The sequence below is a fragment of the Coregonus lavaretus genome (assembly GCF_964263955.1).
Source record: "Coregonus lavaretus genome assembly, chromosome: 15".
Classification (NCBI taxonomy): domain Eukaryota; kingdom Metazoa; phylum Chordata; class Actinopteri; order Salmoniformes; family Salmonidae; genus Coregonus; species Coregonus lavaretus.
Window position 1 is genome coordinate 1722689 of NC_140002.1, and position 16586 is coordinate 1739274.

Consider the following 16586-nt stretch of genomic DNA (forward strand, 5'->3'; position numbering starts at 1 on the left):
AGGTTTTTGTTAACATAGATAGAATGTTCCCCTAACTAATGGAAAACTGGACGCTCAAACATTAGGGGAAAATTAAGATAACATTACAAAAATGTTGTCTCTCCTTAGAATTGTTAGCTGGGATGCTGCTCAGTGGGTGATAAAGCTGGTTTGCTCTCTGGTGTGAGACGATTCCACAGCTGCTGAGACAAGCTCTCTGTGCCTGTACAGAGATGGCAGGAAGTGTATTGCAAGGCCAGCAGAGGCAGTTTAAAAATTGGATCCGACACACTGTTTTAATTAACATGAAATGCCCTTTGCAGCCTCACTGTTACATCTAACAACTCTACTTTTGTCATCTGTTGCGTAATCCATGTCGCCACTAAAATTAGAAAAACGTAACTTTATCTGTTTCTATATATACGACTAGTGATGGGAAACCAAATTGTGCCGAAAAACGGTTCACTACTCAGCGCTTTTAATACAATGCACATCAGTGAAATCTGCTGGTCAGGAATAAATATCGGCATGTTTTATATTTATATTTTAAAAAAATCTGCATTCATTAAAACTTTTGTGGCACAATGGATTGGTGTGAGCTTTAATAAAGAACATGTAGTTTGAATGTGGGGTTCACATCCTGCTGGACTTCTTTGCCTTCCGGTTCACTATTTTCTCAAAAACTGTGCATCCGTGGTATTATTTAGGATGCTGAAGACAAACCATTACCATAGGCTTTACTAAATAAAACAGATTATTTGAACAACAATGTCCAGATAGTGTGGTATCAAATAAAATAATTTTCCAAATTTAGCCAGGATTCAATCCCTTGCCTATGGTGTCTGGATGATTCCTAATCCTCGACCCTATCTGCTGGGCTACCGTTCAGGAACAACAGCGGAAGCTTCGGACGTCATGTGATCACGTGATAATGGTACTCCACAGGGCGAGAATCTCACTCACCACTGCTCCACAGGCTGAGCCACCTGTCAAGTGAAAGTAAGTGATGAATATCTAGAGTTTGCAAGCGGTGTCCAGCAGAGGTCGATGTTTTGAAAGACTATCTAGAGAAAGTTTGGAAGTAGTGTCCAGCACAGGTCGATGTTTTGAAAGCCACAGCGGGATCAAACAGACCTTTGTGCGTCATTTATCACGTGTAACTGCCGGTCAACTTTTGAATTTAATTTAACTTAAATTAAACTTTTTTTAACTCGCTTTGACATATTAACAAACAACTTTGGATCCATAATTTGATCATTACATATAACAACTAGAGCTGTTTAAATTGAAATTGGTTCTCTTAAGATTCAGTACTAGTGTTATGTGATTTGAAGATAGATTATTTTGCCATGTGGCTCTATGCCCTGAGCTATCTTTCCACCTGTCAAGCAGGTGACATTTCTAGATAAAAACAGAAAGCTTCCAGCAGAAGTCTGCGCTCTCTGTCCAGCAGTTCCTACACGTGTCAGATGGTAGTGTGACGTCCGAAGATGCAAACGTCATCAATCACGTGGTATTGTTACGTTGATACAAGCATCGGTACTTTTCTATCAGATCAGAGTGCCTTGAAAATGTAAGACAAGCTTCCAAGTTTTTGATATCACGCGTCCCATCAATACTCTATAACATATGATGCTGAGCACAGGAGGTTGGTGGCACCTTAATTGGGGAGGACGGGCTCGTGGTAATGACTGGAGCAGAATTGGTGGAATGGTATGAAATACATCAAACACATGGTCTCCAGCTGTTTGATGCCATTCCATTTGCTCCGGTCCAGACATTATTATGAGCCGTTCTCCCCTCAGCAGCCTCCAGTGATGCTAAGGTATGGTGTGTCCCATCACTACTCTATACTATAAAGTATGACGCTAAGTTATGGTGTGTCCCATCACTACTCTATACTATAAAGTATGACGCTAAGGTATGGTGTGTCCCATCACTACTCTATACTATAAAGTATGACGCTAAGGTATGGTGTGTCCCATCACTACTCTATACTATAAAGTATGACGCTAAGGTATGGTGTGCCCCATCACTACTCTATACTATAAAGTATGACGCTAAGGTATGGTGTGTCCCATCACTACTCTATACTATAAAGTATGACGCTAAGGTATGGTGTGCCCCATCACTACTCTGTACTATAAAGTATGACGCTAAGGTATGGTGTGCCCCATCACTACTCTATACTATAAAGTATGACGCTAAGGTATGGTGTGCCCCATCACTACTCTATACTATAAAGTATGACGCTAAGGTATGGTGTGCCCCATCACTACTCTATACTATAAAGTATGACGCTAAGGTATGGTGTGTCCCATCACTACTCTATACTATAAAGTATGACGCTAAGGTATGGTGTGCCCCATCACTACTCTATACTATAAAGTATGACGCTAAGGTATGGTGTGCCCCATCACTACTCTATACTATAAAGTATGACGCTAAGGTATGGTGTGTCCCATCACTACTCTATACTATAAAGTATGACGCTAAGGTATGGTGTGTCCCATCACTACTCTATACTATAAAGTATGACACTAAGGTATGGTGTGTCCCATCACTACTCTATACTATAAAGTATGACGCTAAGGTATGGTGTGCCCCATCACTACTCTATACTATAAAGTATGACGCTAAGGTATGGTGTGTCCCATCACTACTCTATACTATAAAGTATGACGCTAAGGTATGGTGTGTCCCATCACTACTCTATACTATAAAGTATGACGCTAAGGTATGGTGTGTCCCATCACTACTCTACACTATAAAGTATGACGCTAAGGTATGGTGTGTCCCATCACTACTCTATAACGTATGATGTGTATCCTACTTACCTGATGAAATATTACGTTATTTATCAGGTGGGTCATTTGCAGGTCAGAGCTGAGGATGCCAGGGTGGTGTGTTTAAATTGCATCGGGAAACTTTTTGTTTTAGATGTTTTGTTGTTGCTGCTCAGCAGTGGCGCTTTGTTGGAGGCTGTCTGTGTTGGTCAGAAATGTGCTTTGAAGATAGCCACACTCTGGCCCTGAGGTGAAGGCAGAATGGGAGCCTCTTTTGAACGACAGAATTTTGCTGACCTTTGCTGCTACTGCACATTTGACACACAAGTAAAGTGCTTACGGCACAGAAGATCATGGCACTATGGTGTCTTCATTTATTAATTTGAAATGAAAGTGCTTTCATCTTGTTCTGAAGACATTGTCCAAAGAGTACAGGACACCTACCGGTATGTACAGTATCGTACTGTAGAGCGCTGCTGTCTGAACCGTTGTTGTCTGTCTTGAAGAAATGCCTGTCTTGCACAATGCATCTACAGTAGGAGTTCATTGAGGCAAGGCATTCAGGTCATGGGTAGCACACACTAAAACTGAACACTTTCATCAAGGTCAGAACTATCCAATTTACAGTTTGATCATGAATAAGGATCTTTCCCCAGTACTTATGGTTCAACTCTAGCTGAGCCCTGCATGCAAGCTTTTGTGGAGGATACATGTATTCAAAAAGCAGTGTTCTTTAAACATCTGTCAGAGAAGTGGATTTCTCACTTCCCGAGGCCGTTGTTAGGATCATTGTTAGAGAATGCTCAGAGGAAGCACTGTCATTTATCAATGCGGACATATCACTGTACTGTACATTCACAGTAATGATGAATCTGTTGCTACTCCGTATCATTAATTACACCTAACCATGTTTCTATTATGTTTCAATGCTTTTATCAGTAATACATTACCCGTTTTAGGATTAATTACTTGGGAAAGTAATATTACATGTTGCTTCACAAATGTAACTTTACAATATTACTTTTTGAGGAAAGTACCGCGTTATATTTAAGCAATAAGGCACAAGTGGGTGTGGTATATGGGCAATATATCACGGCTAACGGCTGTGCTTAGGCAGGAAGCAACGCCTGGATACAGCCCTTAGCTGTGGTATATTGGCCATATAGCACAAACTCCCGAGGTGCCTTATTGCTATTATAAAACTGGTTACCAACGCAATTAGAACAGTAAATAGTACTTTTTTGTCATACCCGTGGTATACGGTCTGATATACCACGGCTTTCAGCCAATCAGCATTCAGGGCTCGAACCACCCGCTTTATAATACTCGTTATATTACTTTCCGTTACTTTCATGAAAAAAAAATCTCAATCTCACCGTTTGTTTGACTGTTGGAGGAAGCATGGCAAGCCGCACACACTCAACCAAAGATAGTCTACTTACCAACTCAGGTTTGATCACTAGTGTCTCCTTTCATCTGTGGCGCTGCCTTCCTGTGCTAGTCTACAAGTTATGTGCCGTATATGGGCTGCTTAATTAGCCATATACAGTATACTGTAAGCCAAACATCTGTACAGATTTCTAATATTTTCATTCAAAATCTTTCTCTCGAGTCGCCAGTTCTGGTTATAGACCGCACATGCACGGACCCATAGAGTTGTATAGAGGGCACACTTGCCACTAGACGGGGAAAGCCCTCTTATGGGCTTTTCTATCACAGAAGCGATCAATGGCAAAGATCAGAGGTGCGCCCTCTATATATTTCAATGGACAGCAGCTGTCATGACATTTCTCCAAACAGCCTTTCTCCGCTCGCTCGAGAACTAAATGAGGAAAACAAGTTGAAATCGATCATGGAAACACGCGCCCGGTAGAGATATGATTCTGAAAGTAACACATGCATTGTTTGACAAAGTAACTGCAATAATATTACCCAATTCGGGGAAAAAGTAACTAATCTGATTACATGACGCGTAACTTTTGTAACACTTTACCCCACGTTACTGTGTATGTACAATATACCAAAAACAATGTCTCAGAAGAGAAGATCCTTATTTTCATGGTAATACTTTTGCTACAAAACACAATGACAATTATAAACAGAAAGCCACACTAGACAGAAACCCCAAGCCTCACTCCCTCCACCAGATCGACTTATCATTAAACATATGGAGGAACTTAAATCCGAGGGATTTTACAGTGCCTTCAGAAAGTATTCATACCCCTTGACTTATTCCACATTTTGTTATGTTACAGCCTGAATTCAAAATTGATTAAATAAAACAATTTCTCACCCATCTACACACAATGCCCCATAATGACAAAGTTTAAACATGTTTTTATACTTTTTTTGCAAATGTATTGAAAATGAAATACAGAAATATATCATTTAAATAATTTACAACCCTTTGCTATGAAACTCCAAATTGAGCTCATGTGCATCCAATTTCCTTTGATCATTCTTGAGGTGTCACTACAACTTGATTGGAGTCCACCTCAAATCAAATCAAATGTTATTTGTCACATACACGTGTTTAGCAGATGTTATTGCGGGTTTAGCTAAATGCTTGTGCTTCTAGCTCCGACAGTGCAGTAATATCTAACAATTTCACAACATATACCCAATACACACAAATCTAGTAAGGAATGGAATTTAAGAATATATACATATATGGACAAGCAATGACAGAGCGGCATGGACTAAGATACAGTAGAATATTATACAATAGAATACAGTATATACATATGAGATGAGTAGTGCAAGATATGTAAACATTATTAAAGTGACTAGTGTAGCATTTCTTAAAGTGGCCAGTGATTTCAATAGGCAGCAACAGCCTCTAATGTGCTAGTGATGGCTATTTAAAAGTCTGATGGCCTTGAGATAGAAGCTGTTTTTCATTCTCTCGGTCCCAGCTTTGATGCACCTGTACTGACCTCGCCTTCTGGATGATAGCGGGGTGAACAGTGGCTCGGGTGGTTGATGTCCTTGATTATCTTTTTGGCCTTCCTGTGACATCGGGTGCTGTAGGTGTCTTGGAGGGCGGGTAGTTTGCCCCTGGTAATGCGTTCGGCAGACCGCACCACCCTCTGGAGAGCCCTGCGGTTGCCGTACCAGGCGGTGATACAGCCCAACAGGATGCTCTCAATTGTGCATCTGTAACAGTTAGTGAGGGTTTTAGGTGCCAAGACAAATTTCTTCAGCCTCCTGAGGTTGAAGAGGCTCTATTGCGCTTTCTTCACCACACTGTCTGCGTGGGTGGACCATTTCAGTTTGTCAATGATGTGTATGCCAAGGAACTTGAAGCTTTCCCCCTTCTCCACTGTGGTCCCGTCGATGTGGATAGGGGGGGTGCACCCTCTGCTGTTTCCTGAAGTCCACGATCATCTCCTTTGTTTTGTTGACATTGAGTGAGAGGTTATTTTCCTGGCACCACACTCCCAGAGCCCTCACCTCCTCCCTGTAGGCGGTCTCGTCATTGTTGGTAATCAAGCCTACTACTGTTGTGTCGTCTGTAAACTTGATGATTGAGTTGGAGGCGTGCTTGGCCACGCAGTCATGGGTGAACAGGGAGTACAGGAGGGGGCTGAGCACGCACCCTTGTGGGGCCCCAGTGTTGAGGATCAGCGAAGTGGAGATGTTGTTTCCTACCTTCACCACCTGGGGGCGACCCAAGACCCAGTTGCGCAGGGCGGGGTTCAGACCCAGGGCCTCAAGCTTAATGATGAGCTTGGAGGGTACTATGGTGTTGAATGCTGAGCTATTGTCAATGAACAGCATTCTTACATAGGTATTCCTCTTGTCCAGATGGGATAGCGCGGTGTGCAGTGTGATGGCGATTGCATCGTCTGTGGATCTATTTGGGGCGGTAAGCAAATTGAAGTGGGTCTAGGATGACAGGTAAGGTAGAGGTGATATGATCCTTGACTAGTCTCTCAAAGCACTTCATGATGACAGAGATGAGTGCTACGGGGCGATAGTCATTTAGTTCAGTTACCTGGAACAATGGTGGCCATCTTGAAGCATGTGGGAACAGCAGACTGGGAAAGGGAGATATTGAATATGTCCGTAAACACACCAGCCAGCTGGTCTGCGCATGCTCTGAGGACTCGGCTAGGGATGCCGTCAGGGCCGGCATCCCTAGCCGAGAAGGTGTTTAGCTTGTCTGGAAGCGAGAAGTCGGTGTCGGCGACGTGGCTGGTTTTCCTTTTGTAGTCTGTGATTGTCTGTAGACCCTGCCACATACATCTTGTGTCTGCACCGTTGAATTGCGACTCCACTTTGTCTCTATACTGAAGTTTTGCCAGTTGAATTGCCTTGCGGAGTGAGTAGCTACACTGTTTGTATTCTGCCATATTCCCAGTCACCTTGTCATGGTTAAATGCGGTGGTTCGTGCTTTCAGTTTTGTGTGAATGCTGCCATCTATCCACGGTTTCTGGTTATGGTAGGTTTTAATAATCACAGTTGGCACAACATCACCTATACACTTCCTGATAAACTCAGTCACAGTTTCAGTGTATTCGTCTAAATTATTTTCGCAAGCTACCCAGAACATATCCCAGTCCGCATGATCAAAACAATCTTGAAGCGTGGATTCCGATTGGTCAGACCAGCGTTGAATAGTCCTTAGCACGGGTACTTATTCCTGTTTGAGTTTCTGCCTATAGGAAGGGAGGAGCAAAATGGAGCCGTGGTCAGATTTGCCGAAAGGAGGCTCGGGGGAGGGTCTTATAACCATCCCGGAAGTTCGAATAGCAATGGTCGAGGATTTTAGCAGCGCGAGAACAACAGTCAATATGTTGATAGAACTTCGGCAGCCTAGTCCTCAAATTTGCTTTGTTAAAATCCCCGGCTACAATAAATACAGCCTCAGGATATGTGGTTTCCAGTTTGCATAAAGTCCAGTGAAGTTCTTTGAGGGCCGTCGTGGTATCGGCTTGAGCGGGGATATATACGGCCATGGCTATAACCAAAGAAAATTATCTTGGGAGATTATACGGTCGGCATTTGATTGTGAGATATTCCAGGTCGGTTGAACAGAAGGACTTGAGTTCCTGTATGTACAGTGAGGGAAAAAAGTATTTGATCCCCTGCTGATTTTGTACGTTTGCCCACTGACAAAGAAATGATCAGTCTATAATTTTTATGGTAGGTTTATTTGAACAGTGAGAGACAGAATAACAACAAAAAAATCCAGAAAAACGCATGTCATAAATGTTATAAATTGATTTGCATTTTAATGAGGGAAATAAGTATTTCACCCCCTCTCAATCAGAAAGATTTCTGGCTCCCAGGTGTCTTTTATACAGGTATCGAGCTGAGATTAGGAGCACACTCTTAAAGGGAGTGCTCCTAATCTCAGCTTGTTACCTGAATAAAAGACACCTGTCCACAGAAGCAATCAATCAGATTCCAAACTCTCCACCATGGCCAAGACCAAAGAGCTCTCCAAAGATTATTCGTATTCCTGGTCATAATGCTGGTGAGTAACCGCCGCTCTGATATCCAATAGTTTTTCCCGGCTGTATGTGATGATACAAAACACTTTCTGAGTTAATAATATAAAAAATAATACATAAAAAAAACTAAATACCGCAAAGTTTCCTAAGAGCTAGTCGCATAGGCCGCCATCCTCGTCGGCGCCAGGTACATTCTGTGGTAAATTCAATTGTTTGGACAGAAAAAAAACACACCTGTCTGTATAAGGTCCCACAGTTGACAGCGCATGTCAGAGCAGAAACTATACCATGAAGTCCAAGGAACCGTCCGTAGATCTCAGAGATAGAATTGTGATGAGGCATACATCTGGGGAAGGGTATAAAACAATTTCTAGAGTGTTTCCAAGTGCACAAACTGAGCAACCGGGCAAGAAGGACCTTGGTCAGAGAGGTTGACCAAGAACCCAATGACCACTCTGACAGAACTACAGAGTTCCTTGGCTGAGATGGGAAAACCTGCCAGATGTCTCTACAGCACTTTACCAATCTGGGCTTCATGGGAGAGTGGCCAGACAGAAGCCACTCCTGAGAATAATGCACGACACATGGAGTTTGCAAAAAATGATTGTGAAAGACTCTGAGACCATAAGGCAAAAGATCCTGTGGTCTAATGAGACAAAATGTTTACTCTTTGACCTGAATGCAAAGCACTATGTCTGGAGAAAACCAGGCACAGCTCATCACCCGTCTAACACCATCCCTACCGTGAAGCATGGTGGTGGCAGGCAGCATCATGCTATGGGGATGCTTTTCAGCAGCAGGGACTGGGAGACTGGTAAGGATGGAGGGAGCAGTGAATGGAGCCAAATACAGGCAAATCCTTGATGAGAATCTGCTTCAGAGTGCAAACGACCTTAGACTGGGGGCGAAGATTTACGTTCCAACAGGACAATGACCCAAAGCATAGAAAGCATACAGCCAAAGCAACGCTGGAAGGGCTTCAGAACAAGAATGTGAATGTCCTTGAGTGGCCCAGCCAAAGCTCAGACTTTAATCCCATTGAAAATCTGTGGAAAGACTTGAAGATTGCTGTTCACCGCCGCTCCCCATCTAATTTCACAGAGCTTGAAAAAATCTGCAAGGAAGAATGGGAGAAAATACCCAAATCCAGATGTGCAAAGCTGATACAGACATACCCAACACAACTCAAAGCTGTAATCGCTGCCAAAGGTGCTTCCACAAAGTATTGACTCAGGTGTGTGAATGCTTATGTAAATGAGATATTTCTGTATTTCATTTTCAATAAATTAGCAAACATTTCTAAAAACAAGTTTTCACTTTGTCATTATCGGGTATTGTGTGTAGATGAGTGAGAAAAATATTGATTTAATCAATTTTGAATTCAGGCTGTAACACTACAAAGTGTGGAATGTCAAGGAGTATGAATACTTTCTGAATGCACTGTATATGGGGGAATATTGATGAGCCTGGGTTATGGATACGGGGAAGGAATGCCATTAATTCAGATGGTTCAGCTACATTCACACATCACCCGTCTAAGTTCTAAGTCGTGTTTCTCAAAGAGAGAAGAGAGGCGAGGAAGGAAGGGGGAGAGGGGGGTCACTGAAGAAGTTCTCTCCACTTCAAAGATCCTTCTCACTATGATCACCCCAGACTCCAGATTGACTCAGTGCGAAAATACTCATCATTTCCATTTCCAGTATTGAAAGGGGGGGGGGGGGAACCAAATGCTACATTTGGTGGTTTTCAAACTCGGGGCCCTTGGGAAAGCAGATATGAAGCAGCACATTTACTTTGGCTGAGGAGAATACACAGGCATGCAGGCAGTAGCACCTCAGCCTGGCTGTCACAGTTTTAGGTGTGGTGACAGTGATTTCAGGTGACTGGCGTGAAAACAACCGGAGCAGCTCTGCCTCGCACACAGTCTTCTGTGTAGCTCGTGATATCCTCTGTTCTCTTTATGCAGTGGCACTGTGATAAACAAACCACTCATGATCAAAAACCATTACGCCTTTATAATACCCGTTTATTTACGAATCTGCCTTTTAAAGGAAAGAGGACACACGTGTACTATAGAAGCTGAGAGTAGAGGAAATAATCTGAGGCTACACTGTATACGTTCAGTCAACTCAAGTGGTTCTGTAAGTCACAACGTCATTGTGGCTTGCCCCATACAGCAGGTGAAGCCAAGAAAGGAGGCGTAAAGAAAGGAGGTGTAAAGAAAGGAGGTGTAAAGAAAGGAGGTGTAAAGAAAGGAGGTGTAAAGAAAGGTGGTGTAAAGAAAGGAGGTGTAAAGAAAGGTGGTGTAAAGAAAGGTGGTGTAAATAAAGGTGGTGTAAAGAAATGAGGTGTAAAGAAAGGAGGCGTAAAGGACATTTTAGTGACTTACAAAGGATCAAAAGAAAAGTTAATATTAAGATCACTTTATTCGTCAATTGTACACAAGGTCCAGCCGAAATGAGACTACTGCTTTATCCCAACCTCCGAAAGACACACATACAGTACATATACAGGTTGGCTCAGGGGACTGTTACATACATATAGAGGCTCAAGAGGTTGGATCAGGGGACTGTTACATACATATAGAGGCTGAAGAGGTTGGATCAGGGGACTGTTACATACATATAGAGGCTGAAGAGGTTGGATCAGGGGACTGTTACATACATATAGATGCTGGAGAGGTTGGATCAGGGGACTGTTACATACATATAGAGGCTGAAGAGGTTGGATCAGGGGACTGTTACATACATATAGAGGCTGAAGAGGTTGGATCAGGGGACTGTTACATACATATAGATGCTGGAGAGGTTGGATCAGGGGACTGTTACATACATATAGAGGCTGAAGAGGTTGGATCAGGGGACTGTTACATACATATAGATGCTGGAGAGGTTGGATCAGGGGACTGTTACATACATATAGAGGCTGAAGAGGTTGGATCAGGGGACTGTTACATACATATAGAGGCTGAAGAGGTTGGATCAGGGGACTGTTACATACGTATAGATGCTGGAGCAGGGGACTGTTACATACATATAGAGGCTGAAGAGGTTGGATCAGGGGACTGTTACATACATATAGAGGCTGAAGAGGTTGGATCAGGGGACTGTTACATACATATAGAGGCTGAAGAGGTTGGATCAGGGGACTGTTACATACATATAGAGGCTGAAGAGGTTGGATCAGGGGACTGTTACATACATATAGAGACTGGAGCAGGGGACTGCCACATTGGGCGCACATGGAGCAATTGTTGTGGGGGGTTAAGTGCCTTGCTAAAGGGGAACAACGGCAGGCAATGGCATCTAGGATTTGATACCAGCAACCCTCTGTTGCTAGCTCACTTCCTGACACATTTTTTTTCCATGTCAGACCCAGGATTCAAACTGGCAACCCTCCGGCTGCGGGCTCGCCTCTCTAACCGTTAGGCTACCTGCCACCCCGGCACCTAAGCGTGGTTTACTTTACCTAAGTAAAGTACCGAAATGTGGTATACCATCAAATATGCCCAGTCTAATTAGCCTGTACCTTCGGTGTTTGTCTTGTAGGCCTGACAGTGCTGCAGAAGATTCTGGACACGGCAGCAGAGAAGACGTGGCAGGTGACATCAGTGAACCTGGACAGCGGTATGGATCAGGCGGCCTTCCTGAAAGTGGTTCAGGACCTAGAGAAGAAGAAGGAATACAACATCATCCTGGACTGTGAGCTGGAGAGACTCAACCTGATACTCAACCTGGTAAATAACATCAGATTGATGGACAGTCCAGTAGTGAAAAAGGGGGTAGGTGACTATTGAGAACTTTAATGAATGAAGAGATGGTCTGTAAACTAGACAGAATAGTTCAGTAATTGGATGGGATGGGTTCACTCCAACAAGAAGTCCATTGCAGCTAGAGTAACAACATAACCCTTCCTCCTCTCACTGAGTTGTTCAACTCAAACTAACAAAGGTTCAGTTACAAGGGTTAAGTCTGAACACTGTGTGATGTTGTTCTAGTGTCTCTGTTCTATACTGGGCGAGTCTTTGGGGACAGTGGAGGGAGGTCTGTAATGAAGACAAAGATAGATGTGTATGACTTAGATTCCATGCTGCTGCTGAAAGATCGTACCATCAGCCAGTTCTCCAGGGACAATATTGTTCCCTGGTACAGTTGATATATTATACTGTAAATGTAATCACCACAGTGAGTAGAGCTGAACTAAAACTATTCAAAAACCTATCTAAAGAAACATCAAAGCAAACCTTTTTATAAATGTAGTGTATCTTGTTTGGGAGGGATAACAGTTCCTTTGAGCTATTTTGAATATTTAAGATCTCTTTAGTCCGTTGGGCCAGGAACCGAGAGGTCGCTGGTTCGAATCCCTAAGCCGACTAGGTTAAAAATCTGTCTGTGCCCTTGAGCAAGGCACTTGACCATAATTGCTCTTGTAAGTCGCTTTGGATAAGAGCATCTGCTAAATGACTAAAATGTAAAAATGGCATGGTTTCTGAATAGTGAAATTAGTATGTGTACAAACATATAGTTTACAGATAAGCATTTGGAAATAGGGTCAGGCTCAATTAACCCTGACGGCTGCTTCATTCTGTCTCCCAGAGGCGGTCCCGGGCCTGTCCATCACAGGTGTACTAGTGATTTTGATGCAGATTGTGAAGATGTAGTCATTAAAGCTCTAATTGGGTTTCCCACAGTGACAGATGTCAAATCCTTCCCAGCCCTCCACAGCGAGTTGTTCCAGCTGGTCCCTTTCTGCTGAGCACATGTATTTTACTCAGACATGCAGGCAGAGAGGCGGAGATGAGCAATTCATTCCTCAAAGATGGGACCAATTAGCTCCTATTTGGGAGGACCACGATTAATGGGACGCTTCAATCCACATCTGTAATGAAATAGCTTTATCTCGATTGACGGGTTGCAAAATGTACATCATTTCCCCTTCTGTTATGCTTTCCAGATCGCTGCTCAGAAGAAGAACCTCAAAAATTACCACTACATATTGGCAAACCTGGTAAGTCTGGCCCTCTCTGAAACGATGGAAGCTTTAATGCAACATGCAAGCTCCATTGTATTTCAATGTAATTTATTTCCAATCTATTTGAAATGTCTTCGTTGTAGATATTGCTGAATCTCCCAGTCTAGAGAACTCTACTGTGAAATTGATAGGAATTTGTGTTCTGATCACGACACTACTGACGCCCCATTGAGAAGTAAAATAATACCTTCATCCCCACTGAAGGATCAAAAACATTTAAGCACAACTGTAGTTTCATCTTATACATAATTGATGGCAACCGATTGGTTAGACTAATCAATGGTGGCGTTGTTCCAATGTATTGGTGCCCCTTCATCTTCTCTGTATCTGACACACCGTATTTCTTCTGCTTGTCTGTGCAGAACACAATGTAGACAGATTGCTGATTACCCGCTGAGCAAGTGTATTATAATTTCTACTCCTGCAAGGCATTGAAGGGCTTTTTTATGTGTAGGAAAATGTGTGTGTGTGTGTGTGTGTGTGTGTGTGTGTGTGTGTGTGTGTGTGTGCGCGCATGGGCGTGCTTGTACATGCTTACACTATACTTGTGCATATATATTTGGTATTTGAATGTGTGTGCTTTTTTTCTTTGCATAACTAAACAGAAGTTAGTCTTCCATTATTAATGGACTCAATGCATTGCTTCATGTTTATATTCATTGGCCACCAGACCTCATGAGTTCATAGATCCCAGCAATAGTAGGCAGAGTGGACTCTGTTAGAATGATTCTGCATTTCCTCATATCCAGTTGCACTGAAGCATAGTTGCTTCCATAGAAATAGAATTGCCTCGTAAGTGGTTCTCACGTTAGTTTGCAACGCCAGGGTTGTGGGTTCGATTCCCACGGGGGGCCAGTATGAAAAAACAAAAACAATTATAATAATAATAATAATAATAATAATAATAAAAAAATAATAATGTATGCACTCACTAACTGTAAGTGGCTCTGGATAAGAGCGTCTGCTAAATGACTAAAATGTAAATGTAAATGTAGTATAGCTTCATATAGAGATCTGAGGTCAACTGTCGTCCATGAAGCAACAAGCTAGCCTCTTTCTCTCTAGTGGTATGTCCTGTTTTTTTGTCACAGTACTTCGTTAGGAGAGGACGCTCTATGTTTGGCTTAAGGTTGCGTGTCAAGGAGCATGTTTTTTTTTTAAATGCACTCCAGAGGGCTCAACTCAGAGATCTAGAAACATTTGTGGTAGACCTCATAATTGGACTGTGAAATACAGAAAAAAAAGAATCACCCCACAAACTGTGACTTCACCGGCACGATTGTTATATTAATAATTGGATTGTGCCACAGGAAACATAGTTTAATGATGATCATAAAGGTTGCAAGATGCAACACTGTGGTTCATTACCATTTGAAAAATTTGCCGGAGGGGGGTCACTCACACACACACACACACACACACACACACACACACACACACACACACACACACTCATACTCCCTCTGTTTATTGATTAAGTATGGTCTACGTAACGACACGTGATCTTTAGTTATCAGCCTGTGAAGACTCCCTAAACTTCCAGCACTCTTCTTGTTGTTTATAGCCTAAGAGTGGAATATGTGATCTGTGACTTTTTTTATCATTCAAATAAAGCATTAAAAGTATGTTTGCTGAAGCCTGTTTCAGGGGCTAGCTACAGCGTGACTCCAGCTGGTTTAATGTAGTTAGATGCTCTTACTCTGGAGAGCAGGTAATTAAATGCAAATAAGGCGAGGGGAGCCTCTCCCACTTGGTTATACATTTACATTACATTTTAGTCATTTAGCAGACGCTCTTATCCAGAGCGACTTACAGTTAGTGAGTGCATACATTTTTCATACATTCTCTTCTATCGTAGAGAAACAGTGCCTCCTGTGCACGACTTTCAGTAAAGTACTCTTCTTTTTTATAAAAAAAGGTTTGTTGGCTCATAAAGAATCACAATTATGTAAAATTGTATAAAAAGAAAAAACATATCTCCTTCTTCCTCATATACACTAACCTCCATTCATAGGAGTCCTGGAGTGCAGTTAAACTTGCATTGTACAATCAAGACCCTCAAAAACCATGTTGAAATGTTATGTTATGTTATCCACCATATCCTAAGTCAATCAAAGATAGCACTAGGAACAATTCAATTTGAAGATCCGGAATAAACTCTGACAAGCAGATTTGTAATTACATGTCCTTGTTCCGCTTGTGTAATAACCTAAACCGCTAAACCCTTATTACAGTATAATTACATAGTATTTACATAGTAATTACATGTAACTACTAGGTTATAAACACATGTATTTACGATTTAGTTACATATTCATTAGTGTACACTTAAGGTGAAGTGTTACCGAAGTTCCAATTTGAAGTCGTCAGGCTGTGTGTTTTGATATACTGTACACACATTACTCGATTGCTTGGAGACTGTGGGAGTGATGTACTGTGTTTGACTAGATTTTTTTTATTCTGTCTTTGCATGACTATAAGTCATATTTGTAAATCAAAATAGTAAAAGAATGCAGTTGAAAAGACATCTGCTTCTCAAACTGTAGAAAAGTGGTTTTCATCTCCTGCTTCATAGATTTGTAGTGATTGCCTGGACCTGTCCACTGGGCACAGGCGTCAGTTCAACGTCTAGTTTCGATTTACATTAAGGTTGAGTTGTCAACGAACGTGAATTCAATGTGAAATCAACAAAAAAATGTCACCATGTCAATGGATTTAGGTTTAAATTTGGCTTAGAATATTTGAAATTCCCTTACGTTGATGACTTTTTTCAAATCCAATCAGTTTTCCATGTTGATTCAACGTCATCACATTGACTTTTTGTTGTTGAAATGACATGGAGACAATGTTGATTCAACCAGTTTTTGCCCAGTGGGTGGCTTCTCAAGTGGGGTTGAACAGCTGAATAGCAGCTCTGAGAAATCCAAACGTTCAATACCAGCACTCTGAAAAGACACCGTCATCCAATGATCTGCTCCATCGTTACGGCTAGGCCATTTTTGGTTCTGTTTTGTTTACTTAGCTTAAGTTTGCTTCTGTTTGGTAAGAAGTCGATTCCTTCTTTCTCAGGGATTTTTGGACATGAACTTCACTGAGTTCCAGAAGAGTGGTGCCAACATCACTGGGTTCCAACTAATGAACTACTCAGACGGAAACGTGAACAAGGCCATAGAGGAGTGGGTGGACTTTGACAGCAAAGACCTTAAGCTACCCAAGAGAAGACTGAAGGTATGATCAAACTGTCTAAGAGATCTTTCCAGTCAGGTTCTCAAGGTTCCAATAAACATAAAATGTGTAAGCCTCAAATGTTGCCTCCTTGGATTTGCCCTC

General features: G+C 42.1%; 1 protein-coding gene across 1 annotated transcript in view; it reads left to right on the forward strand.

Annotated features, from left to right (window-relative positions):
* Positions 1–16586, forward strand: part of LOC311142773 (glutamate receptor 1-like) — a gene marked incomplete at both ends in the record, with an annotated part of 86745 nt that overhangs the window by 36440 nt on the left and 33719 nt on the right. Inside the window, 3 exons of the mRNA XM_084178442.1 lie at positions 11774–11961; positions 13179–13232; positions 16326–16484. Of these exons, the coding sequence (XP_084034568.1) occupies positions 11774–11961; positions 13179–13232; positions 16326–16484 (401 nt within the window). The remainder of the gene's footprint in view (positions 1–11773; positions 11962–13178; positions 13233–16325; positions 16485–16586) is intronic.